We start from the raw sequence: 25,734 nt of genomic DNA, 5'->3' as shown, positions 1-25,734 counted from the left end.
CAGAGCGTCACCCCTGGTGGGCGTGCCGGGTGGATCCCGGTCGGGCGCATGCGGGAGTCTGACTGTCTCTCCCTGTTTCCAGCTTCAGAAAAATGGAAAAAAAAAAAAGACATAAACAATCTTTGTTTTTAGTAGAAAAACAATGTTCACACTTCAGTGTAATGGATTATTTTATAGTAGTATATGTATTCTTGAACAAGTTTTTAAACTATAAATTTGGTTTGGGGGTCTTTTCACAATAGATTAATATAAACTAAATTGTTCTTTGCAGTTTCTATCTGCTGATTAGCAAAATTCCTGTGTTTTATATGTCAAAAGCTACCTTTTTATCCAGAAGCACTTAATTGGCAATGGCATGCAGTTGACAAAATAAAATGCTCTGGCCTGGAATTTGCTAATAAAGGAGAGCATAGCCTTGGTGTTTGCCAAGCTCAGTTGTCTCTTCTTTTACATTGCAGATGATGTTGCTGTCCTATGTCTTTTCCTGGGTGTGTTTTATACTTTCTGGAGTCTTCTGAGTTTACAGTATAATGTAATGGGCTCTTTATTTTCTGTATTAAACACTCTGTTTCCTTATTTTGCTAATAATGCTCTGTGATTCCTTTGGGGAACTACTTTCCACATTTTATATGATTTTGGTGAGAGTACTGAAGTGCATCAAGTATCATATAAGCCAGTTAAGGTAGGCTGATTGAATTTTTTCTCCAATTACATATAGACTATGACCGGTGATGTTGTAATCATATTGCCTGATACACTTGATGTCTTCATGTCCATTGGACTTCCTAGCTTATTTGCAGGATTAAAAAGGAATAGACATTTCAGGGTAGACATCTAGATCAGTGGTAAATTACCTTAATTGTAAATGTAACATTTTACACATAATGCTTAAAATTTTTCACAAAGGACCATATTTTTATTTATATGTATTGAGGAAGTAACCGCAATTACCTAGTAGTTTGTTAGAGGGAATAAGTCTAGAATATAGACCTAGGAGTCTCTTTATGTCTTCTCTTGGCAAGTATTTATAGAAAAAGTATGGAGATTTATAATACTCACTCTCGGAAAAAAAGACAATCAAGGTTCACTTTTGAGGTTTTAAATTTAATGCCCTAAATGTGTATATTTAGATTTCTACTACATATAATATACCCAAAGTATATATTTTTATAGTGTATTGATAATTTATAAAATTGGAAAACTGAATTGTGCAATAGTTTATATATTTGTTGTAGTTCAAATGGAGTATTTTGGTCAACTCTATGAACATTGATAGTTCAACTATAAGCAACAGCATTTTAAAACAAAATAACTGAGCATCTTCCGTAAATTCCCGGGAGCTAACATATTATATGGATCTGGCATGTAGTACATATTTAGTATGTTTATTGATTTTATTTAGTTAGCAAAAATTTAAGTGGCAGTTATGTTACATCCTATGTCAATGCTGATTTCACCTAATTTAGAGATGAGAAATCTGAAGTCATGGGCAAATTAAATGGCTTGTCAAAGGTCCTAGGCTGGAGTTGAACCCATCTGTTGTTAAGTCAGACTTTTAAATTACTCAACAAGATTGTCTTTGAGGAATTAGATGATGAATATGCAATAAACAATTATTTACATCTGTGTCTGATGCTAATAAAAATAATGGTGTTCATTTATTAAATATTTATTTAGAACCTAGTACATGCTGGGAACTGTACTATGTACTGAAACTGTAGATTGAACAAAATAGGTTGTGTCTGAAATTACAGAGTTTGTGTTCAAGTGAAAATCCTGTAAGGTTATAGGTATTTTTAAACCCTATTGTTTCAGGTATTTTAAATGCTGGAACTATGTCTCTGTGTTCCTGATTTCAGAATAGTTCATGGTAAATATTAAAGAATTCATGAATTTTAAAAAAAGAAAATGTTAATGAAATTACACCCTGAAATGTTTCCTCATTTTTGTTTTTTTGAAACTGTTTTCTGAAAAATAAAATACATAGAACATTTCTTTCTGTAGAAATTTTGCAAAATATAATTAACACTGAAGTTTTAAGTTTTAAAAACAGACAATCATGTTAATCAGGAATAAGAAATAGAGCAACATTATTTTAAAGGGCAGAGAATATGGTAACATTTAGAACATTTATATATAAAGTGTTCTATAGACTGAACAGTGGGCTAAATAAAATACTCATAATAATATGTAAATGAAAACTATTGTAGTCTCTTCTTTTTAACTGAATTGTATCACAGTATAGAGGACACAAATTAGAAAAATCTAAGTTTACCTAACCTTGCATATGGGGGTACAATGGCCTGTATTTTTTCAAGTGCCACATAAACTTAGAACTTCAGAAAAAAGTTCATGACATTTTATTTATTAAAATAAGAATACTTAGTAATTTTTACTTCATTGGTTCATCCTCAGTATATAATACTTAGAAATGTAGCCCTTGACCTAATAGGCATCAAAATAGAGGTGGTTCTACTTCAAGAATTTGTAATAATCCCTTCACTTTAACACATGAATGTGTTCAATATTGGGGAAAGAACACGTTGCTACCAAAACTGAAATAAGATCCTTGAAACAGAAAGGATGTTGCCATGGAAAAATGAAGTAACACTCAGTGCAGCTGTGATGCATTAATGAATAGGATATTTTTTTAAAAGATCATTTGTGTTTGGTGTGGCTCAGAGGGTCCCAACCAGATGGTTTCCATGAACATGATCTGACCCCCAGTTTGAGGACTTCTTACTGGCAGATTACTTCATTTTCTTTTCCTTGGATTGTCAGATCCTTACATTAATACAGAATTTACTGCTGCAGATTTCTATTCACTTATATAAATCATTCAACATTTTACATTAAAACCACAATTTTAGACATACAATTTAACAGTTATTTTGAAAGTATAAAAGGATTTATGTGATAGGTTTAGTATATATAGTAGATGTAACATTAAAAGTTCAAGCAGTTTGGATGCATAATGGTTCTAATCATTAAAGAAATCCCCACAACATGTAATTTATTTTATAAAGTTTATTGTTTAGAGTTGTTATATATCTCATACTATTGAATTTTAGAATATTTTGGACATTTTGGCAGAATCTAAATTTGTTTCTCAGGATTTATATGTATATACTTGTATATGATAACATTAAATTATTTATCTTATCTTATTAAAATAATTTTTAATATAGCATTAATACCTATAGGAAGAATACTGATTCTCCATAATATGACCTTGTAACCATAATTTATATAGGAGTATATGCTCTCAGTGTGCCATTTTAACTTTGTGCAATTAAACATCAACAATGACTGATGTGAAATGTTTAAAAACTTAAATGTAATATATTTGATATGATATTCACTTCTGTTTCAGAAAAATACATTGTTATCTTAAATCAATTAACTCCTTAACATATATACACTTAAATTATCTAAGCTGCAAGATAAAATTCTAGAACTAAAAAATGAGCTCATACTCTATGACCAATGTATTTATTTTTGCAAAGTTTTACTTATATTTTTCTTCACTGAATTCATTAGTTTGTCCATGCACAGAAATGTTGAAGCAGAGATGAGTTAAGTTTGCTTATTTATAAGGCTGGCAAATTGTTTATTTTATCAAGGAATTCCAGACCCATTACATATTGTTGTACTCTCACTAAGGAATATATTAGCCCCAAGAGATGATGTTACTGTATTCCTACTTATCGTTTATAAAATATACTGACTTTGCTAATGCAATTTGCAAGAATATCTAAGCATTTATCAAGCAAACAAATATTACTTTTATTATATTTTCAGTTAATACCTTTGTATGCCAAGTATTTTATAGAAAATTAACAGGCCATATTTTTTATTTTAAACATAATTCAAGTATACAGATCTGTCTGGGCCATTTACTAACCAGGAACAGAATATTATAAGAATCAACTAAGAATAATAGACTTAATCTACTTTGCTTTTGAATTAAGAATTCAGGGTGAGATGAATTCAAGTTTTGATTTGGGCTTGCTTATTTTTCTTTTAACTCTCTAAAGGTCTAGCAAACTAAGTAACTGCATTGGGAATAGGGAATCATGAAAGTTTTAGATGAAGTCACAATTTAGGTAATAATTTGAAGTATGATCATAGCAAGCAATATGCTCTGATTTTTAAGACTTCTGAATTTTCTTTTTTCTTTTTTTCTTTTTTTGTCAGAGACAGAGTCAGAGAGAGGGACAAACAGGAAGAGGGACAGACAGAGATGAGAAGCATCAATTCTTTGTTGTGGCTCCTTAGTCTCCTTAGTTGTTCATTGATTGCTTTCTCTCATATGTGCCATGACCAGAGGGCTGCAGCAGAGCAAGTGACTCCTTGCTCAAGCCAGTGATTTTGGGCTCAAGCCAGCAACCTAGGGCTTCAAGCCAGTGACCTTTGGGCTCAAACTAGCGACCATAGGGTCACGTCTGTGATCCCACGCTCAAGCCAGCAACCCTGTGCTCAAGCTGGTGAGCCTGTATTCAAGCTATATGAGTCGGCACTCAAGCTGGTGACCTTGGGATTTTGAACCTGGGTCCTCTGTGTCCCAGTCAGACACTCTATCCACTGCACCACTCCTGGTCAGGCTGAATTTTCTTAATTACCATGTATTGTGTCTCTTTATATATAACACATGTGATATATATATGTGTGTAAAATCTGAACATTTTGAACATCTTTTCTTATATTTTAGTCTGTGAAATAAAAAAGGAAGGGTCAGATTCATATAAAAATAGCAGTATATGGAGTTTTTTGGTTTTTTAAATTATTTTATTTTCAAATGAATTTATTGGGGGACATTGGTCAATAGAATTATATAGGTTTCAGTTGTATAGTTCTATAATATATTATCTGTATATTGTATTATGTATTCACTACCCCAGTCAAGTCTGCTTTTATTACCATTTATCGCACTCTTTCTCCTCTTCCCTCACCTTCCTTTTCCTCTGGTAACCCCAATACTATCACCTGTCTGAGTTTTTTTTTTATTTTCTGCTTAATTTCTTTACCTTTTCCACCCAGCTCCACAACCCCCTTTTCTTCTGAGAGTTGCCCGTCTATTCTCTGTGAGTCTGTTTCTGTTTTGTTTTTTTAGTTTATTTTTTTCATTAGAGTTCACATATGAGTGAAATCATAAGGTACTAGTCTTTCTCTGACTGGTTTATTTGTTTTTTATGTAAGAGCAATGACATGTTATTCAGTCAGTTCTAAGAATTTAGCTGGTGATAACAAAATTTAATGAGTTGCAAATCAAGGAGGATTTTCTCATCTTTTTAGACCGCATGTTTTCTAACTCAATTATGTTTGTTGGAAAGAACTGTGGAAAGGCAGATAAAGTTTTATCTCATGTCAATGTGTCCTTTTGATCAAATTTATTGCAAAAAACAGGACCTTCATGTATTCTTTTTTTTTCTTGCCTGTTTATTCTGGTAAAAGTACTAGTGTTTGAGGGACTGTTTACTCCCAAATTCAATCTGATTCAAATGTTTTGATTCTACTTTTTTTTTCCCCTAGCTTGAAGTACAGTCTTGTTGCGTGTTCATTCCAAATGATAGCCTGCCTTCCCCAAGTACCATTGTATCTGGTGACATTCCTGGAACAGTGAGAAGTTGGTACCATGGCCAAACCAGTATGCCTGGAACGCTGGTGCTCTGCTTGCCTCAAATAAAGATCATTAGTGCTGGCCACAAGTATATGGAACCTCTGCAAGAGATTCCATTTGTCATCCCAAGACCCATCCTTGAAGAAGGTACATTTAAAGAAATTCTTTTTATGCTTATTATATTTCATACTGATATTTTTAGTTTTATTGTTTTTTAAAATATGCTAGTGTATATATGAATCAGTCTTCTCATTTAAAGATGTACATGAAAATAAACTTAAATGGTCGACAAAATTATTTAAAAAGAAAGATTTACAAAGTAAATGAACATAAAGTGATACTGTTTGACATCCATGCCTTTCAATCATATTCACATATTTATATATGTATATAAATGGAGACTATGTACAAAAGTTTATATACCATATGAACTTTTAGTATAATTGAAATGCTAAACAAAGAAAATTAACTTGAGAAGAAAGTTGGTTTCAGATGTATGGGTCATGCTGAACTAAGACTATTGAGTAGGTTGAACTTATGAATGACTATAACATACAAATAATCAAATGAATATATTATTTATATTAAGCATGAATTTCTAGATTTCTCATTTATTTAAATAAAGTAGATAATTGTGCGATGATTGGATCCATGAATCTTTTTTTAATAAATACTTAATTTCTGATATTGTAGTGTTTTCAGGTGTAAAATCATACCCTTTTGAACTTTGACATATTTATCTCCAATAGGAAGTCTCAAAGTAAATAACATAAATCTATATTTTAATAACAAGATTTAAAATTTTTGACAGTACTAACAGGTCAACACCTTGTTCATATTATTAGGATGTAAGTGTATGAATCCTGATATAAAGATTTCTATACATACTGATATTGGAAAGCAGGTGCAGTCTACTCAGTTTTGACTGTGACTTGATGTTGATTTCTCTCTGCTTTTCCTGTATAGAAATTTTCATTGAAATCTAGTTTTCTCCTATTAGTCAGAATTAAATATCTTACTGCCAGAAATTTGATATTTAAAGTTATTTAAAATGAATGTCATAAAATTATAGAATTTAAGGGTTAAAAGGAAGTTCTTTAGAGTATTTCTTATGTGACCTCTTTGCCTTGATGCAAGGGTCATTTTTCTAGCATATTGGACATATCCATTCCTTGCTATTTGCTTTTGGTTATAGGGAATTCTTTATTATCACAACAGCTATTGAATATTATTATATCAAAGATATGTTATCCTTATAAAGTGAGTGGGGAAATGTTCTTTTTATTTTAACATAATTTTTGTAAGGTTAAAATTACTTATACCTTGTTTTTTTGTTGAAATTTTCTATTATTTGTATAAAAATTTATAAAGATATAATCTGTATATTGGAAGGTTATTTCTTTTAAGATATACTATTAGATTATTTTCATTAGATTTAATAGGTGATTTTTAGTATATTTAGTTTTGTACAACCATCACCACTATCAAATTTTAGGATGCCTGGTCTCATCACTCCAAAAAGAATTGGTATACAATTAGCAGTTACTCTTCATTCCTTCTTCTCTCAGTCCTTGGCAACCACTAATTTTTCTTTAGGTATACATTTCCTTATTCTAGACATTTCATATGAATGGAATCACATAATATGCTGTCTTTTGTGACAGACTTCTTTCACGTACCATAATATTTTAAGCTTGATTCATCTAATAGAATGTATCATTCTTCATTTAACTTCATGACTGAATTATAATCGGTTTTATGGATATAGCACATTTTCTTTCTCCATTCATTAGTTGATGAGCATTTAAGTTATTTTTACTCTTGGCTATTATGACTAATTATGCTATGATTATTCTTGTACATAATTGGAACATTCATTCAGCAAAGAGACAGATAGTAAATACTTTGTTTTATCAGCTGTATGGTTTCTGTCCCACCTAGTTCACTCTAGTGTAGAAGCAGTTGTACATGATATGTAAATGAATTGACATGACTATTTTCAAAAAATCTTTATTTATAAAAATCTAGTGGTCAGTCAGAGTTGGTTACGATTTATACTTGCTGACTTATACTAGTGTCCTACTAGTCATTTCCTCTCACAGCTCAGTCCTTTCTTGTATCTTGTTGTTTTATTGGTGATAGCTATTCTGACAGGTGTGAGAGGTGATATATCATTGTGGTTTTAATTTGCACTTCACTTTTGATTAATGACATTGAGCATCTTTTTATGTGGCTATTGGCTATCTGTATTTTTTTAAAGAGGTCTCTATTCAGAAAAAAGAAGTCTCTATTCAGAATGCCTGCCCATTTTTAATTGTTTTTGTTTGTTTTATTTTGTTTCTTTATTTGTTTTTTTAGTCTTGAGTTGTATGAGTTTTTTATACATTTTGGATATTAACCTTTTTATTTTTATTTTTTTATTTTTTATTTTATTATTATTTTTTTACAGAGACAGAGAGAGTCAGAGAGAGGGATAGATAGGGACAGACAGACAGGAACAGAGAGAGATGAGAAGCATCAATCATTAGTTTTTTATTGCGACACCTTAGTTGTTCATTGATTGCTTTCTCATATGTGCCTTGACCGTGGGCCTTCAGCAGACCAAGTAACCTCTTTCTCAAGCCAGCGACTTTGGGTCCAGGCTGGTGAGCCTTGCTCAAGCCAGATGAGCCCGTGCTCAAGCTGGCGACCTCAAGGTCTCGAACCTGGGTCCTCAGCATCCCAGTCCGACACTCTATTCACTGTGCCATCGTTTGGTCAGGCTGATATTAACCTTTTATTGGATGAATCAGTGGCAACTGTCTTCTCTCATTTAGAAGGTTGTCTTTTCATTTTGCTGATGGTTTATTTTGTTTGTAAAAGCATTTTTTAGTTTGATGTAGTTTGTTTGTTTATTTTTTGTTTTATTTTGCTAGCCTGAGGAGATATATCAGAAAAAATATTGCTAAGAGAAAATTCACAGTTTACTGCCTGTATTTTTTCTAAGAGTTTTATGGTTTTGAGTCTTACATCTAAGTCTTCAATCCATTTTAAGTTTATTCTTGCATATGTTGTAAGACAGTGGTCTAGCTTTATTTTTCAGTATGTATTCAATTTTTCCACCACCTTTCATTGAACACTGTCTTTACCCATAGTATTTTCTTGCCTCCTTTGTGTTATATATGAATTGACCATGTAGGCGTGGGTTTATTTCTGGCTTTTTCATTTATTTTCATTGATCTATGTCTCTGTTCTTATGTCAGTGCCATGCTGTTTTGATTACTATAACTTTGTAGTATAATTTCATATCAGATACCATTATACATTCTACTTTGTTATTCTTTCTCAAGAATGCTGTGTTTATTCAGGTGTTTTTGTGGTTCCATATAAATTTTAAGAATATTTGTTTGAGTTCTATGAAACACATCATTGGTATTTTATTAGGGATTGCATTGAATCTATAGATTGCTTGGGTAGTATGGACACTTTAATGATATCAGTTCTTCCTATTCATGAGCATAAGGTATGCTTAAAATTATTTGTATATTCCTCTTTTTCTTTCTTTAATGTCTTATAACTTTACAAGTACAGGTCTTTTTCCTCCTTGGTTAAATTTTTCTTGGTACATTTGTTCAGATGCAATAGTGAGTGGAATTGTTCTTTTAAATTTCTCTTTCTGTAGGTTCATTTTTGGTATATTAAAATACAACCAATTTCTAAATATTAATTTTACATTCTGCTATTTTACTCAATTCGTTTATCAGATCTAGTTGTCTGGTGGAATCTTTAGGGTTCTTTATTTATGGTATTGTGTCATCTGCAAATAATTACAATTTTACCTTTTCCATTTCAACTTAGATGTCTTTTATTTCTTTTCCTTGTCTCAATGCTGTGGCTAGGGATACCATTACTATGTTGAATAATGTGGTGAATGTTGACATCCTTGTCTTGTTTCTAATCTTAAGGAAAATTCTTTTAGTTTTTTCCCATTGAGTAGGATGATGATCTGCATTTTTCATGTATGGCCTTTGTTATGTTGAGATATGTTCCCTGTATTCACACTTTGCTTAGAGTTTTTATCATAAATGGATGCTAGGTATTGTCAGCATCTGTTTTTGCATCTATTGATATGATCGTATGATTTTTATTCTTCATTTTGATTATATGGTGTATTATACTGGTTGGTTTGCAGATATTATACCAACCTTCCAACACAAGAATAAATTTCATTTGATCATGCTGAATGACCTTTCTAATGTATTGGTATGCTAATTTGGTTTGCTAATATTTTATAGAGAATTTTTGCTTCATCCGATACTGGTCTATAAATTTTTTGGAACGTCTTTATCTGGTTTTGGAATTAGGATAATGGTGTCCTTATAAAGAGCTTGGGAGCCTTCCTTCCTATTGAATTTTGGAATAGTTTGAGGGTACATGTTCATTCTTTTTTGAATATTTGGCAAAATTAAATTGTGAAGGCATTTTGGTCCAGGATAGTTGTTTGTTGGGAGTTTTTTGATTACTGATTCAATTTTATTGGTAGTAATCTGTCCAGATTTTCTGTTTATATTTTATTTCATTTTGGAAGATTTCATGTTTTTAGGAATTTATTCATTTCTTCTAGATTTTCTAATTATTTGGCAGAGCTTTATCTTTAATCAGCCTAAGTGTTGAATGACATTATTCAATTACTCCAGTTCTGTAATAACTCAAGCTATTTTTTTTTCCTACTTCTGATTTTTCTGGCTTCCCTCATTCTTGGCTTTAATAATCCTTACCTTTTGGGAAAATACATCAATGAATTTAGGAAGATATTTTCTGTATGAGTGTGTTGTGTGTGTGCAAGCCAATTTATAGTAATTGTATTCATAGTGTATATTATATATCAGCATATTATATATAAATATGTTTATTACTTTTAGTTCTTTTTAGCATTGGCATCATTCAGGGCACCAGAAATACCATGTTGGTGGCAGTAGATCTCTTCAATAATTCAAAGATGTTGTGATATTTTACCCCCTTTTTCTAATGAATTTTATTGAAAGATCCGATATATGCTGCCCCACTATTTTTATATCTTCAATATTCATTTAAAATTCCTCTTCTTCTTATACCACTCCTGCAAGCTTCTACCGTTTGTCCTTTTCATATGATGAAAAATCTTACTCATATCTTGTTTTTTAAACATGTTATACGTGACTTAGGGACTGCAGAAACCTCCATCTTTAAAGGAGGAGATGTTATTATCTGGTTTTTTCCCTAGAACATATTTAGATACAATTTTGCTTATTTTGACTTTTAAAACAAACATATACCAGATAAAGAGGGATAGAATCAACTAGAAATGTCCTAACTACATTTGTCATAATCCCTTGGAGAAATAGAGTAACTATATTATCAACATGAATCCTTAAGTAGAAACAATATTTAGCCATATAGTTATTCTCATTAGCCAACTATAAGGTGTTTATAAAAGGTGTTTATAAAAGTGTGTGTAAAGCTTTGATGCATGTGTATAAAGAATGGGTTACTCTTTTTTAATTTTTTGTGTTTTTTAAGTGAGAGGAGAGGAGATAGACAGACTCTAGCATGCATCCCAACCTGGATCCATCCAACAACCTGTATCTGGGGCCCAGGGTCGAATCAACTGAGCTGTTTTTAGTGCCTGGTGCTGATGCTAGAACCAACGGAGCTATCTTCAGCTACTGGCCCACGCTTGAACCAGTTGAACCACTGGCTTGTGGGGTTTGGGGAGAAAAGAAAGAAGGGGGAGAGGGAGAGGAATAGAAGCAGATGGTCACTTCTTTTGTGTGCCCTGACTGGGAATTGAACCTGGGACGTCCATACACTGGGCTGACGGTCTATCCACTGAGCAAAACAACCAGGGCCAAATTTTTTAAAATTCATTTTTAGAGAGAGAGAGAAATAGGAACATCGAACTGTTCCTATATGTGCCCTGACCAGGGATCAAAACAGCAGCCTCTGTGCTTTGGGAGAATGATTCAACCAACCGAGCTATCTTGACAGGGAAAAAATAGGTGACTCTTTATACTTACACCTGTGCATCGATGGAGAAAGAATCTGGAGGTCTAGTTACTCACTTTTTAAGTTTTCAACTAGTCCTTTTGGCATCAGTGTTATTCTGCATTCTCTTTTTCAAACATAATGAGTATTAGAACCTGTCTAAGATAGATGTCATGAACCAGTTTGATCCTTTATATCTTACCCCTCTGGGCTGCAGTCACTTGCCCTTTATCTATTATTTTTTCATGTTTAAAATTTTTGTGATAATTTTTATCTGCTTTCATGTCCTCTCCTTACAGCCCTTTTTGATTTATTTTGTTTCTCACTGTCATTTGGCTAGTTTCAGAATGTAAAAGAAATATTTTCATTTATTAATGTTCAACTAGACATAGAATGTGTCTAAATTCATATCACCTTTTCATTTTAATCCTTTCTAGTCTGCTTTCCTGATACTGTTGTTTTCTCTTTAGCTTTTCTGCTCACTTAGTGTTTTTTGGTAAGTATAGTGGATAGATTGGGGGGGGCGTTCGGAGGAAAGTAGGAAATGGAGAGAAGGAGGTTAGTTAGATACTACAGTCGGCTGCTATAGTTGTTAACAAATATGACGGTCAGAACTAGGATGATATGGGTGGGGATGGCGAGAGTGGAAAGAGTAGGAAATATTTAAGGAGGCAACAAAACTTTCAACACTTTGTGACTGACTCAGTTATGGGTAGTGAAGAAGTAAATGTATAGAAAAGCACCATGATTCCTAACTTGATGTCTCTGTAGATGTTTATGTAGTTAATATTTTGATTATGAATAAAGAAAAGTTTAGGTTTTGATATGAGAGGAGAGATGGATTAATTTAGGTTGAAATATACTTTGAATTGATTGTGAGACATTCAGATAACTGCATCTAATGAACTGTTGCCTATATGAGACTACAGCTCAAAAAAGAGGTTTGTTAGAGATGTACAGTGACAGCAGGGAAAACCATGAAAAACGAAGTCATCACTCAAAGTCATTTATATAGCGACAAATAAGTAGAATCCGCATAGAAAAGGGAGTAACACTAATGTTTATTGGATAAGAACAAAAAGAATAATATGGATGGAAACTGCAAATAAAAGGTTAAGGTAAATAGATGAAAATCATAAAGAAATAGTATTATGGAAGAGAAATGATTGAATCACTTTACTTCAAATCACTTTTACTCCAAGAACAGAAGGATTAAAAGATGTGAAAGGGATTGGACCATTTTAGGTGGTTGATTTCTCTTAATACAGTACTTGCAGAGGAACAATATTAATGCAGGTCAGATAATGGTAGCTTAAGGACTGAGAGAAAATGAAGAATCTTTTAAATAACTACTCAGGATTATTTATTTTTGCAGTTTCATTGAGATATAATTGATATATAAGATATTTTAGCAGTACAGCATGACTGATAGAGTTGTGTGTGTGTATATATATATATATATATTGCAGAATGATAACTATAGCAAGTTTAGTTAACATCTGTCACTGCACAGAGTTAATCTCTTTTGTGTGTGTGTGTGTGTGTGTGTGTGATGAAAACTTTTAAGATCTACTACCTTAGCAGCTTTTAAATATGCAATACAGTATTGTTAACTTTAGTCATCATGCTGTACATTGCATTTCTAGAACTGACATCTGGAAGTTTGTATCCTTTGAACACCTTCAGCCATTTTGTTCACAACCCATTTTCTGCCTATGGCCAACACTAACCAATCCATTTTTTGTTTGCTTGTTGGTTTGTTTTTTGAGTTCACATGTAAATGAGATCATACAATATTTGTCTTTCTCTCTCTGACTTTTCCTGATTATTAGTGACATGAGCACCTTTTTATGTACCTGTTGGCCATTTGTATGTCTGCTGTGGAAACATTTCTATTCAGTTCCTCTGTCCATTTGTTAATTGGAGAGAGAGAGTTTGCTACTGAGTTGTGTGAGTGTATGAGTTCTTTTTTTTTTTTTTTTTTTTTCTTTTTGTATTTTTCTGAAGCTGGAAACGGGGAGAGACAGTCAGACAGACTCCCGCATGCGCCCGACCAGGATACCAGGATCCACCCGGCACGCCCACCAGGGGCGACGCTCTGCCCACCAGGGGGCGATGCTCTGCCCCTCCAGGGGGTCGCTCTGCCACAACCAGAGCCACTCTAGCGCCTGGGGCAGAGGCCAAGGAGCCATCCCCAGCGCCCGGGCCATCTTTGCTCCAATGGAGCCTTGGCTGCGGGAGGGGAAGAGAGAGACAGAGAAGAAGGAGGGGAGGTGGGGGGTGGAGAAGCAAATGGGCGCTTCTCCTATGTGCCCTGGCCGGGAATCAAACCCGGGTTCCCCGCATGCCAGGCTGACCCTCTACCGCTGAGCCAACCGGCCAGGGCCGAGTGTATGAGTTCTTTATATATTTTGAACATTAAGACATTATTAGATTATTTGCAAAACTTATTTTCTATTTCCTAACTTGCCTTTTCATTTTGTTGATGGTTTCCTTTGCTATACTGAAGTTTTTAGTTGCATGTAGTCCTACTTCTATATTTTTGCTTTTGGTGATTTTTCTCTTGGTGTCAAATCCAAAAAATCATTGCCACACCCAATGTCAAGAAGCTTTATCCTATATATTATCTTTTAGGAATTTTATGTTTAAGTCTTTAATCTACTTTGAGTTGATTTTGTGTATGAAGTAGGATAGGGATGCAGTGTCATTCTTTTGCATGTGGCTGCTGAGTTTTTCCAGCACCATTTATTGAAGAGACTATTCTTTCCTCATTGCATGTTCTTGACTCCTTTGCCATAAGTTAATTGGCCACATATACATGGGTTTATTTTGTGACTCTCTATTTTGTACCATTGATTTGTATGTTGTTTTTCTGCAGTACCATATGCTGTTTTGATTATTGTAGCTTTGTAATACAGTATAGAATCAGGAAGTGTGATACATCTAGGTTTGTTTTTCTTTCTCAAGGTTGTTTTGATTATTTGGGGTCTTTTGTGGTTCCATGTACATTTTAGAATTGCTTATTATATTTCTGTGAAAAGTGCCATTAGATTGTTGATAGGAATTGCATTGAATATATAGATAGCTTTGGGTAGTATGGACATTTTAGCAATATTCTTCTAATCCATGAGCATAGAATATTTTTCCATTTATTTGTTTCTTCTTCAATTTAAGATTATCATTAAAATGCAGAGCAAAAGTAAAATGAGACCACTTTATTCATGCCTCAAAGCTATCTTTATGTTCTGAGGTATTCAAAAGATTTGACTTCAGTAAGCCCTAACACATAATTTCATCTTTATTGATGAGGGAATTATTTGGCTCAGCATTTTGAGGAAATCTGTTTTACTTTTATATTCCTAAAATGTAGGCTGACTTTTTCATCAACCATCTCTTCACTATCCATCCTGTTTTTGATTCCTCATCTCCCCATCTGCCTACATATGAGACCCGTTTATTCAGTGTGTATTTATTGAGCACCAACCATATGACAGACACAGAGAATATACAGTAAACCAGACATATATGGTGCCTGCTATTTCCTGTTTTACAGACTATTAAAGGGAGTAGTGCACTGAACAAATTAGGATCTTTTTTTGGAAAGGTTGTAAGGATTAAATCAGGTAACATATGAGCACTTTAAAAAAGTCTTGTCACATGACAAGTCCTCAGTAAAAGCCATTGTAGTTTTTAACATCTAAAAGGGCATCCAAATTCTGTGAGCTGGCTTCCTACCTGCTGTTTTCCAGATATATTTTCGACCTGCTCTGTTTCCGACCTGGGCCGGTTCACCCCTCTTTAGGCAACCTGGTGGTCCCCCGCTCCCGGGAGGTCACCATATTGATGCCGAACTTAGTGCAGACACCCGATCGGCATAGCGCACTACAGCCCAGAACTCCTGGGCTCAAGCGATCCTCCTGCCTCAGCCTCCCGAGTAGCTGGGACTACAGGCGCGCGCCACCACGCCCGGCCAGGTATATTTTCTTTCTTGGTTTCTGCTGTCAGTGTGTTTCTGGAACCATGTACGGAACCCTATCTCTGAAACAAACAGAATGCTTCACTTTTTCAATTCCCTTATATTTACTCACATTAAGCATTGAAGAATAAAGGTCAGTGAAGATTTCCTACTAAAGGCAGTTGTACTGGTACACTCTTATCAAAAATTTTACATCTCTATTAGTATGGCCAGCAGTCGTGCCTGTTGTGGCCATTCACATGCAGGTTCACATTGAATTTGGCTAAGGTGACCAACTTTTTTACAGTGAAAAGGAGGTCAAAAATAAATTGAAGAAAACAATATTGTAAATAAAAGAGACATTTTATTCATTGCAACAATAATATACTATAATATGATAAATGCATAATAAAAACATTTATAATATTTTACATTGTACTTATGTTTAAATGCCTATTAATTTTTAATAATTATTTTAAGAAAAAGTACTCATTTAGATACAAATACGTCATGTCACACGCAATGGATTCACTCTGCATCGATTGAATACGGACATTTACCGGTTAGTCTTCCAATATTAAAAAGGAGGACATGTAGGAGGACACTTTTCGAGGGAGGACATAACTTATTAAAGAAGGACTGTCCTCCCTAAAGGAAGATGATTGGTCACCTTAGTTTGGGCAGATGGTCAAGAAACAGTGGAGTCAAAAAATGGTGGGCTATTCCTTTATTAAAGTCTCGCTCCGGCCGATGAGCAAACACACAGGGAGAACATTTCCCTCTTCATTCAGAGCTCACAAAGCCCTGACACATTATCCGGTTCTACAACCAGGAAAATCTTCTACAGTTCTTCCTAGAATCAAAGGCCCCGCCAGTCAGCAGATCTCGCAAAAGCCCCTCACCTCTGGCTCCCCATCTGCACACCTTCTCCCTTCTCTGTCAACATCACTTCTTCTTCAGCACTCTGCATTCTCTCTGCTCTCACTCTGCAAACATGGCTTCTTTCTTTTTCCTCCTTCTTTCTCTTTTCAAAACTTTCTTTCCCAAAAACCTCTGCTCCAACACACATTAGAAAAACTATGGCCCTTCCCAACCAGGAAAGTGATTTGCAATTTCACAGATTACATACCTGGTGCTGCCCAGCCCCCAATGCAAACTATAAGCAAGCAAACATAAAAATCATATTTTACAAACTTATTTGACCAACAGTCTTTCTTAGGTGCTTTTGTACTTTAGAATTTTTTAGCAACTTTGCTATAAGAGCTTTTTCTTCCTGACTCTTCTCTCGCCTATTTTGATCTCCAGACCAAAGGAAATTCAAATACCTTACCCTTCAGGGGTAGTCAAACTTTTTATAAAAACCTCCCACTTTTGCACTGCTGGTCAACCTAGTCCCTACCGCCCACTAGTGGGCATTTCAGCTTTCATGGCGGGTTGTAGCAGAGCAACCAAATGGCGCTGTGATTGGACCACCATAAAAGCTGGAACGCCCACTATTGGGTGGTAGGTCTAGGTTGACCAGCACTGCAAAAGTGGGCGGTTTTTATAAAATGTTTGATTACCCCTGCTAGTATATTTCGGTAATTTTTGCCTGAAATTCTTTCATGGCTTCACATCAGTGTTTGGGTAAATTTAAAATCCCCAACATGACTAACAAGATCCTGTATGAGGGGGCTCTGCCCGCCTCTCCACCCTTACTTTCTGCAACTCGCTGCTAGCATTGGCCCACCCACCACCTTCTGTTAGCCTTTTCTGTGTCCTTTCAACATGCACAGCTCTGTCCTATCACAGGATATTTGTAGCATATGTTACAAATGTGCCTTCCTCCTTGATCCTTTCTCCAGGCTTCCTTCCTCTTCTTATCCTTCAGGTTTCAGGGTATTTCACTTGACAAGTCCCTCAATTCTCTGCTCTCATTGTACCTGGTTCATCACTTTTACCACCTTTATCCGAATAATTTTTGTTCACCATCTGCATCCCCTAGTAGGGTGGAAAGGACAGGAAATATATCTCTTCTGGTCACTGTTATTTTCCTATCATCTATCACAATGCATGCCATAAAATAGGAGTTTGCTAAATAATTGTAGAGTATGCTATTCAGTAAAAAGCATATTCAGCAACTCTTTCGGTTATTATAGCAGAAAAAAAAATTAAAAGGTCAGCCTCTACAATGGAAAAGATTTCCTAGTTGTTATGATTTGACAAATATAACCCACCATTACAAAGGTGGTCAATAGGATAAATAAGATGGATTCTCAGATTTGAAGCTCATTTCTATACTGAACTTGGACTTCTAAAGTTCAAAATTGGAAACTCTGTGTTGAAATGTGTCATCTGATTTCAATTGCCATGGGAAGGGAGAGATTATCTCTAATATACTCTAGTATAGCCAGATTCAATCTGTGTAGAGTGTTTGGGTCAAAATCAACATCTTGAGTTTCATTAGGGAGCACTTTCAGTAAGGCTTGCAGATGTAATTTGCTACATCTAACTCACACTTCTGAGCAGATGGATTTCTACACTGTGCCTAGAAGAGGTTTGTTTTTTCTTCTTTGAAAGATTTGCCTGCAACTTTAATAAAATATTTTGACAGAAATGGAATATTGAGATCATTTATAAATTAAAACTTTGCTGTTGTTGGATTTAGTGAATTTTAATAGAAACTGATGTGAAAATTGTTGAGCACCTATGAAAAACATGAGGGCTATTTTTTCATGTAATTCTTGTTCACATTAGTGGTTTATATGTATTGTTCCATTTTAGATTTTTAAAAATAAAATAGTTTGATAATTATGTTTTCTACTTGTTCTGAAAGCTGGTGATGTACTATTTAAATAATTTCTTTCCAGTTTTACTGAGTGTCTTTGACTTTAATCCTTAAACCATGTATAAATGAGATTCCTTAGGGAAAGAGAGAGCTCAGAAAAGAGCTTCAGATTTGTTCTCGATGTTGTTGCTTTTCAAATAAATCTCTAGAAAAACCATCATGTGTGTGTGTGTGTGTGTGTGTGTGTATATATATGTGGTGTACCGGAAAGTTCTGTCCGTTTCTATCACAAGTTTCGACACCTAAGCACGTTTATTTGGTGCATGTGTGCTTCTCTATTTTTATCACTTAATGTATACATACTGACGTAGCAAATTAACTAAAACAAAGTTGATTCACATTAGTCTTATGTGTGAAGTGATAGTGTACCCATGGCTACTGATAAAGTTAATTTACGCCGCTGTATTTTGGGGACTCGTCAAAAAATTGCAGAACTAGGCTGGGAAATTCTGTCGCATCCACCATGTTCCCTGGACTTAGCACCCTCCGACTATCACTTATTTTTGTCTTTACAAAAATTTTTTTTTGTATTTTTCTGAAGTTGGAAACGGGGAGGCAGTCAGACAGACTCCCGCATGCACTCAACTGGGATCCACCCGTCATGCCCACCAGGGGGTGATGCTTTGCCCATCTGGGGCGTTGCAGCCAGAGCCAATCTAGCGCCTGAGGCAGAGGCCATAGAGCCATCCTCAGTGCCTGGGCCAACTTTGCTCCAATGGAGCTTTGGCTGCGGGAGGGGAAGAGAGAGACAGACAGGAAGAAGAGGGGGAGGAGTGGAGAAGCAGATGGGTGCTTCTCCTGTGTGCCCTAGCTGAGAATTGAACCCGGGACTCCTGCATGCCAGGCCGACGCTCTACCACTGAGCCAACCGGCCAGGGCCCTTACAAAATTTTTTGAAAGGCAAAAAATTCAAAAAAAGAAGATATCAAACAAGCACTGGTTCAATTTTTTGCATCAAAAGATAAAACATTTTTCAAAAATGGGAAATACAAATTGCCCTCATGCTGGCAAGATATCATTAATAATAATGGCAATTATATTATTTAATAAAGTTTATTGATGGTAAGAAAAAGTTGTATTTTGTTTTATTCCAAAAACGGACAGAACTTTCCAGTAGACCTTATATATAAAACAAATGAAATTAAACTGTTGAATTGCCTAAATGTAGTTAATGTAGTTGCATTGTTATAGATGTTACTCTGTTTTAAGTAATGCACATTCAGCCTGTTCCTTCATTTGTTTAGCTATGGATTCTGTGACTTTTAAAGGCTGGAAAAGAAACCTTTTATTTATTTCCTGTTAATCAATTTTGCATTTTCTACCACACCTACACTTAATTTTAAAGCAAAAAAACAATATGATAGACCTAATATGCTGTCAGTTCTTGCTGATCACCTTTTTAATATAAACTATGTAATTTATATTGTCTTAAGATTTTTTTTTGAGAGAGAGAGAAAATGAGAGAACTAGGGACAGACAGACAGAAAAGGAGAGAGATGAGAAGCATCAGTTCTCATATGTGCTTTGACTGGGGAGCTCCAGCCAAGCCATTGACCGCTTTCTCAAGCCAGCAACATTTGGGCCCAAGCCAGTGACCATAGGGTCATGTCTATGATCCACCCTCAAGCCGGCAACCTTGTGGTTTCGAAGCTAGGGCCTCAGCATCCCAAGTCCAAGCTCTATCCACTGTGCCACCATGTAGTCAGTCTTGTATTAAGATCTTAAAAATATACTAGAATAACATGTTCTCATTAAAGGAAATTTGTTTTTTATTGAGTTATAATTGACATATAACATTGTGTAACTAAGTTATATTTTTATATCACAATATGATTACCACTGTAGCACTAGCTGACACTTGTATCAAGTCACATAATTACTATTTCTCTCTTTGCAACTGTGAACTATATATGTAATCCACTGTTGTTGGCTGCGATCACTGCTGTGCATTAGGTCTCCAGAACATACTCATTTTCCACTTGCTAGTTTGCACGCTTAAACAATATTTCTTCAAGTAATTTGCCATTTTAAAAATTTAAAGTTGTCTTTAAATTTATCTAAGATGCCTAATTTATTGGGACATGTAGAATTGTTCATAATACTGCATCTAAATCCTTTTTCATTTCTTTCAGTGTTGAAGTAATATTTCTTTTATTTCTGATTTTGGTGTAGGTGCTTTCCTCTTTCTTCTGTTCCATTAAATATTATTCTAGTCTTTCTTGTTTCCTTTTTCTACATGCTTTGTTTTGGTTTCATCTTATTTTTTCTAGTTTTTTAAGGGTGAAAACTGAGAATATATTATATTTTTATTGAATTTATCAGGGTGACATTGGTTCTTAAAACCATACAGGTGTCAAGTGTACGACTCAATAAAACATCTGCACACTGCATGGTGCACCCATCGCCCAAAGCAAAGTTTCTTTCTGTCCCCGTTCCCTGCTTTGCCCACCACCTCCACCTAGCCCCCAACCCCTTTCCCTCTGGCTATCACCACACTCTTGTCTCTCTCTTTCTCCCTCTCCCTCCCTCTCTCTCTCTCTCTCTCTCTGTGTGTGTGTTTGTGTGTATTTCTTTGCTAAATCCCTTCACTTTCTTTTATCCAGCCCTCTAACCACTCACCCCTGTGACTGCTGTGAGTTTGTTACATGTATCCATGCCTTTGTTTCTGTTTTGTTTGACCGTTATTTTCTTCACTAGATTTCACATATAAATGAGATCATATGGTATTTGTCTTTCTGTACTTGGCTTATTTTACTTAGCGTAATAATCTCCAGTTCCATCCATGCTGTCGCAAAAGGTAAGGTGTCCTTTGTTTCCACCCTCCCTTCCCTCTTTTCCTTCCTTCCCTCCCAACCTCCCTCCCCTTCCCTCCCTCCCCTCCCTCTCTCCCTTTCTTATTTTTTACATCTGAATAGTATTCCATTGTGCAAGTGTACCACAGCTTTTTTATTCTCTCACCTACTGATGGACAATTTAGCTATTTCCAGATCTTGGCTATTGTAAATAACACTGTAGTGAACATAGGGGTGCATATATTCTTTTGAATTAGTGTTTTGGGTTTTTTGGATATGTTGCCAGAGTGGAATGGCTGGATCATAAGGCAGTTCTCTTTTTAATTTTTTGAGGAATCTCCATACTGTTTTCCACTGTGGCTGCACCAGTCTGCATTCCCACCAGCAGTGCAGGAGGGTTCCCTTTTCTCCACGCCCTTGCCAGCACTTGTTTGTTGATTTGTTAAGGAGAGCTATTCTAACAGGTGTAAGGTGGTATCTCATTGTGATTTTAATTTGCATCTCTATGGTAATTAGTGACATTGAGCATTTTTTCATATGCCTATTGTCCATCTATATGTCCTCTTTGAGAAATGTCTATTCAGTTTTTTTGCCCATTTTTAAAATTTGATTATTTACCTTCCTGGTGTTGAGTGTGTAAGTTCTTTATAAAGTTTGGATATTAACTCCGTATCAGACATATCAGCAAATATATTCTATTGAGTGGGTTGTCTTTTTATTTTGTTAATTGTGTCTTTTGCTGGGCAAAAGCTTTTTGTTTGATATAGTCCAATTTGTTTATTTTACCTTTGTTTCCCTTGTCCAAAGAGATATATTGGCAAAAATATTGCTGTGAGAGGTATCAGAGAGTACTGCCTATGTTTTTTTCTAGGATTTTTATGGATTCTCAATTTACATTTAAGTTTTTAATCTGTTTTGAGTTTATATTGTGTATGGTGTAAGTGGTGATGTAGTTTCATTTGTTTACATTTATTTGTCCTATTTTCCCAGTACCATTTATTGAAGAGACTTTCTTTACCACATTACATGTTCTTGCCTCCATTCTCAAATATTAATGGACTATAAAGGCATGGGTTTATTTCTCGGTGCTCTATCCTATTCCATTCATTGATACACCTGTTTTGTGCTAATACCATGCTTTTTTTTGATTGCTATGGTTGTGTATTATAGTTTAATATTGGGTAGTATGATACTTCCAACTTCATTTTTTTTCAAGATTGCTGAAGCTGTTTGGGATTTTTTGTGGTTCCATATAAATTTTTGGAATACATTTTTTAGAACTGTGAGATACACTGTTTGTATCTCAATAGGAATTACGATAAATCAGTACATTGTTTTGGGTAGAATGGTAATTTTAATGTTTATTTTTCCTATCTATGAACACAGTGTATAATTCTACTTATTTGTATTTTTTTGTTCTGTAATTTTCTGTGTACAAATCTTTTACCTCCTTGGTTGTATTTATTCCTAGGTATATACTTTTTTTTTTCCTGCAATAGTAAATGCGATTATTTTCTTAATATTTCTTTCCTATAGTTCATTATTGGTATATAAAAATCTCATTGATTTTTGAATATTAATTTTGTCTCCAGATACTTTGCCAAATTTACTAGGTTTTGTAGTTTTTGGGTGAAGTCTTTATGGTTTTCTATACACAATATCATGTCATCTGCAAATAATGACAATTTTACTTCCACCTTTCCAATTTGGATGCCTTTTATTATTTCTTTTCTGATTGCTATGGCTAGTTCTTCCAGTACTTCAGAATGGTAACTGCAGACATCCCTCCCTTTTTCTGATTAAGGGAAACGCTTTTAGTGCTTGCTTATTGAGTATGATGTTGGCTGTGGGTTTGTTGCATATGACCTTTATTATGTTGAGTTACCATACCTCTAGTTCCCACTTTCCTCAGATTTTTTTAACATAAATGGGTGCTGGATTTTATCAAATGTTTTTTCTGCATATATTAATACAAGCATGTGATTTTTACCCTTAATTTTGCTTATGTGATATATTACATTTATTGATCTGTGAATATTGTACCAACCTATATCCTTGGAATAAATCTAACTTGATCAAGATGTATGATTTTTTAAAATTTATTTCTGAGTATGGTTTGTTTATATGTGGTTGAACTTTTAGCATCTCTGTTCATCATATAGTTTTCTGTCTTTATAGAATCTTTGGTTTTGGAATTAAGATAATGCTGGTCTCATAAAAATACCTTGGAAGTTTTCCTTCCTCTTGAACTTTTTAGAATATTTTGAGAAAGAAGGGTGTTAATTTTTCTTTGAATGTTTGGTAAAATTCTTTTGTGAAACTATCCGGTCCAGAACTTTTTATTACTGGGAATTTTTTGATTAATGCTTTGATTTTTATTAGTTGTAATTGGTCATTCAGATTTTCTGATTCTTCCTGATTCACATTTTGAAGATTTTATGTTTCTAGAAATTTTATCCATTTCATGCAAATTGTCCACTTTGTTGGCATATAGTTTTTCATAATATTTTCTTACTATGCTTTATATTCCTTTGGTGTCAGTTGTTGCTGCTCTTTCATTTCTGATTTTATTTTTTTTTGTGTCCTCTTTTTTTCTTGATGAGTCTGGTTAAGTGTTTGTTGATCTTGTTTATCTTTCCTCAAAGAATCAGGGGGGGGGTTGTTATTTTTTTGGGGGTTTTTTTGTTTTTGTTTTTTTTACAGAGACACAAAGAGAGAGTCAGAGAGTGGGATAATTAGGGACAGACAGGACCGGAGAGAAATAAGAAGCATCAATCATTAGTTTTTCGTTGCGACACCTTAGTTGTTCATGATTGCTTTCTCATATGTGCCTTGACCGTGGGGCTACAGCAGACCGAGTAACTCCTTGCTCGAGCCAGCGACCTTGGGTCCAAGATGATGAGCTTTCCTCAAACCAGATGAGCCCGCGCTCAAGCTGGCGACCTCGGGGTCTCGAACCTGAGTCCTCCGCATCCCAGTCCGACGCTCTATCCACTGTGCCACCGCCTGGTCAGGCAAGATTTTTTAAAAATACACACACACACACACACACACATACATGCACGCACGCACACGCACACGCACGCGCGTCATTTGTTTCTGCTCTGATCTTTTTTTTTTTTTTTAATAATTTTATTTTTTTAATGGGGTGACATCAATAAATCAGGATACATATATTCAAAGATAACAAGTTCAGGGTATCTTGTCGTTCAATTATGTTGCATACCCATCACCCAAAGTCAGATTGTCCTCTGTCACCTTCTATCTAGTTTTCTTTGTGCCCCTCCCCCTCCCCCTTTCCCTCTCCCATTCCCCCCTCCCCCCCGTAACCACCACACTCTTATCAATGTCTCTTAGTTTCACTTTTATGTCCCACCTACGTATGGAATAATGCAGTTCCTGGTTTTTTCTGATTTACTTATTTTGCTTCGTATCATGTTATCAAGATCCCACCATTTTGCTGTAAATGATCCGATGTCATCATTTCTTATGGCTGAGTAGTATTCCATAGTGTATATGTGCCACATCTTCTTTATCCAGTCATCTATTGACGGGCTCTTTGGTTGTTTCTATGTACTGGCCACTGTGAACAATGCTGCAATGAACATGGGGCTGCATGTGTCTTGACGTATCAATGTTTCTGAGTTTTTGGGGTATATACCCAGTAGAGGGATTGCTGGGTCATAAGGTAGTTCTATTTGCAGTTTTTTGAGGAACCACCATACTTTCTTCCATAATGGTTGTATCTGCTCTGATCTTTATTGTTTCTCTCCTCTTAGGTTTTTGTTTATTCTTCATTTTTTTTAGTTCTTATAGGCGTTGAGTTTTATTATTTATTTGAGATTATTCTTGCTTCTTGAGGTAGTCATATAATGCTTTGAAATTCCCTTTTATTATTGCTTTCACTTTGTTCCATAACTTTTTGTTGTTTTTGTGTTTATTTTCATTTGTTTTTAGGTAACTTTTGATTTCTTCCTTGGTTTCATTAACCTCCTCCTCATTTAATAACATGTTATTTTAGCCTCCGTGTGTTTTAATGTTTTTCAGTGTTTTATTCTTATTGATTTCTAGTTTCATGCCATTGTGGTCAGAGGAGATGCTTGATATGGTTTCCATCTTTTTGAATTTATTAATTCTTATTTTGTGTCCTAACATGTAGTTTGTCTTTGAGAATGTTCCATGTGCATAGGAAAGAATGTATATTACCTTTGGCATGAAATAACCTGTAAGTATTAATAAAATCCATCTAATTCAATTTGTTGTCTAAGGTTGCTGAAACCTTGTTGATTTTATGTCTGGGTGATCTATCCATTGATGTCAGTGGGGTTTTAAAATCCCCTGCTATAACTGTATTGTTGATCTCAACGTTAATGTATACCAATATTTTCTTTATATATTTTGGTGCTTCTGTGTTGTGTGTGTATACATTGACAAGGATTATAGCCTCTTGTTGGATCGATCTTTTTAGTATTATGTAGTGACCTACATTGTCTCTTGTTATGGCTTTTGTTTTTAATTCTGTTTTATCAGATGTAAG

General features: G+C 34.8%; 1 protein-coding gene across 4 annotated transcripts in view; it reads left to right on the top strand.

Annotated features, from left to right (window-relative positions):
* VPS13B (vacuolar protein sorting 13 homolog B) overlaps positions 1-25,734 on the top strand; it is an 890,836-nt gene that overhangs the window by 409,765 nt on the left and 455,337 nt on the right. For all 4 annotated transcript variants that reach the window (XM_066265974.1, XM_066265971.1, XM_066265975.1 and 1 more), the window contains exon 23: positions 5,533-5,767. In XM_066265974.1, the coding sequence (XP_066122071.1) occupies positions 5,533-5,767 (235 nt within the window). The remainder of the gene's footprint in view (positions 1-5,532; positions 5,768-25,734) is intronic.

This window comes from Saccopteryx bilineata, chromosome 3, assembly GCF_036850765.1.
Source record: "Saccopteryx bilineata isolate mSacBil1 chromosome 3, mSacBil1_pri_phased_curated, whole genome shotgun sequence".
Taxonomy (NCBI): Eukaryota; Metazoa; Chordata; class Mammalia; order Chiroptera; family Emballonuridae; genus Saccopteryx; species Saccopteryx bilineata.
The sequence above is the reverse complement of the archived record's forward strand: the minus strand, read 5'-3'. Positions and strand labels throughout refer to the sequence as shown.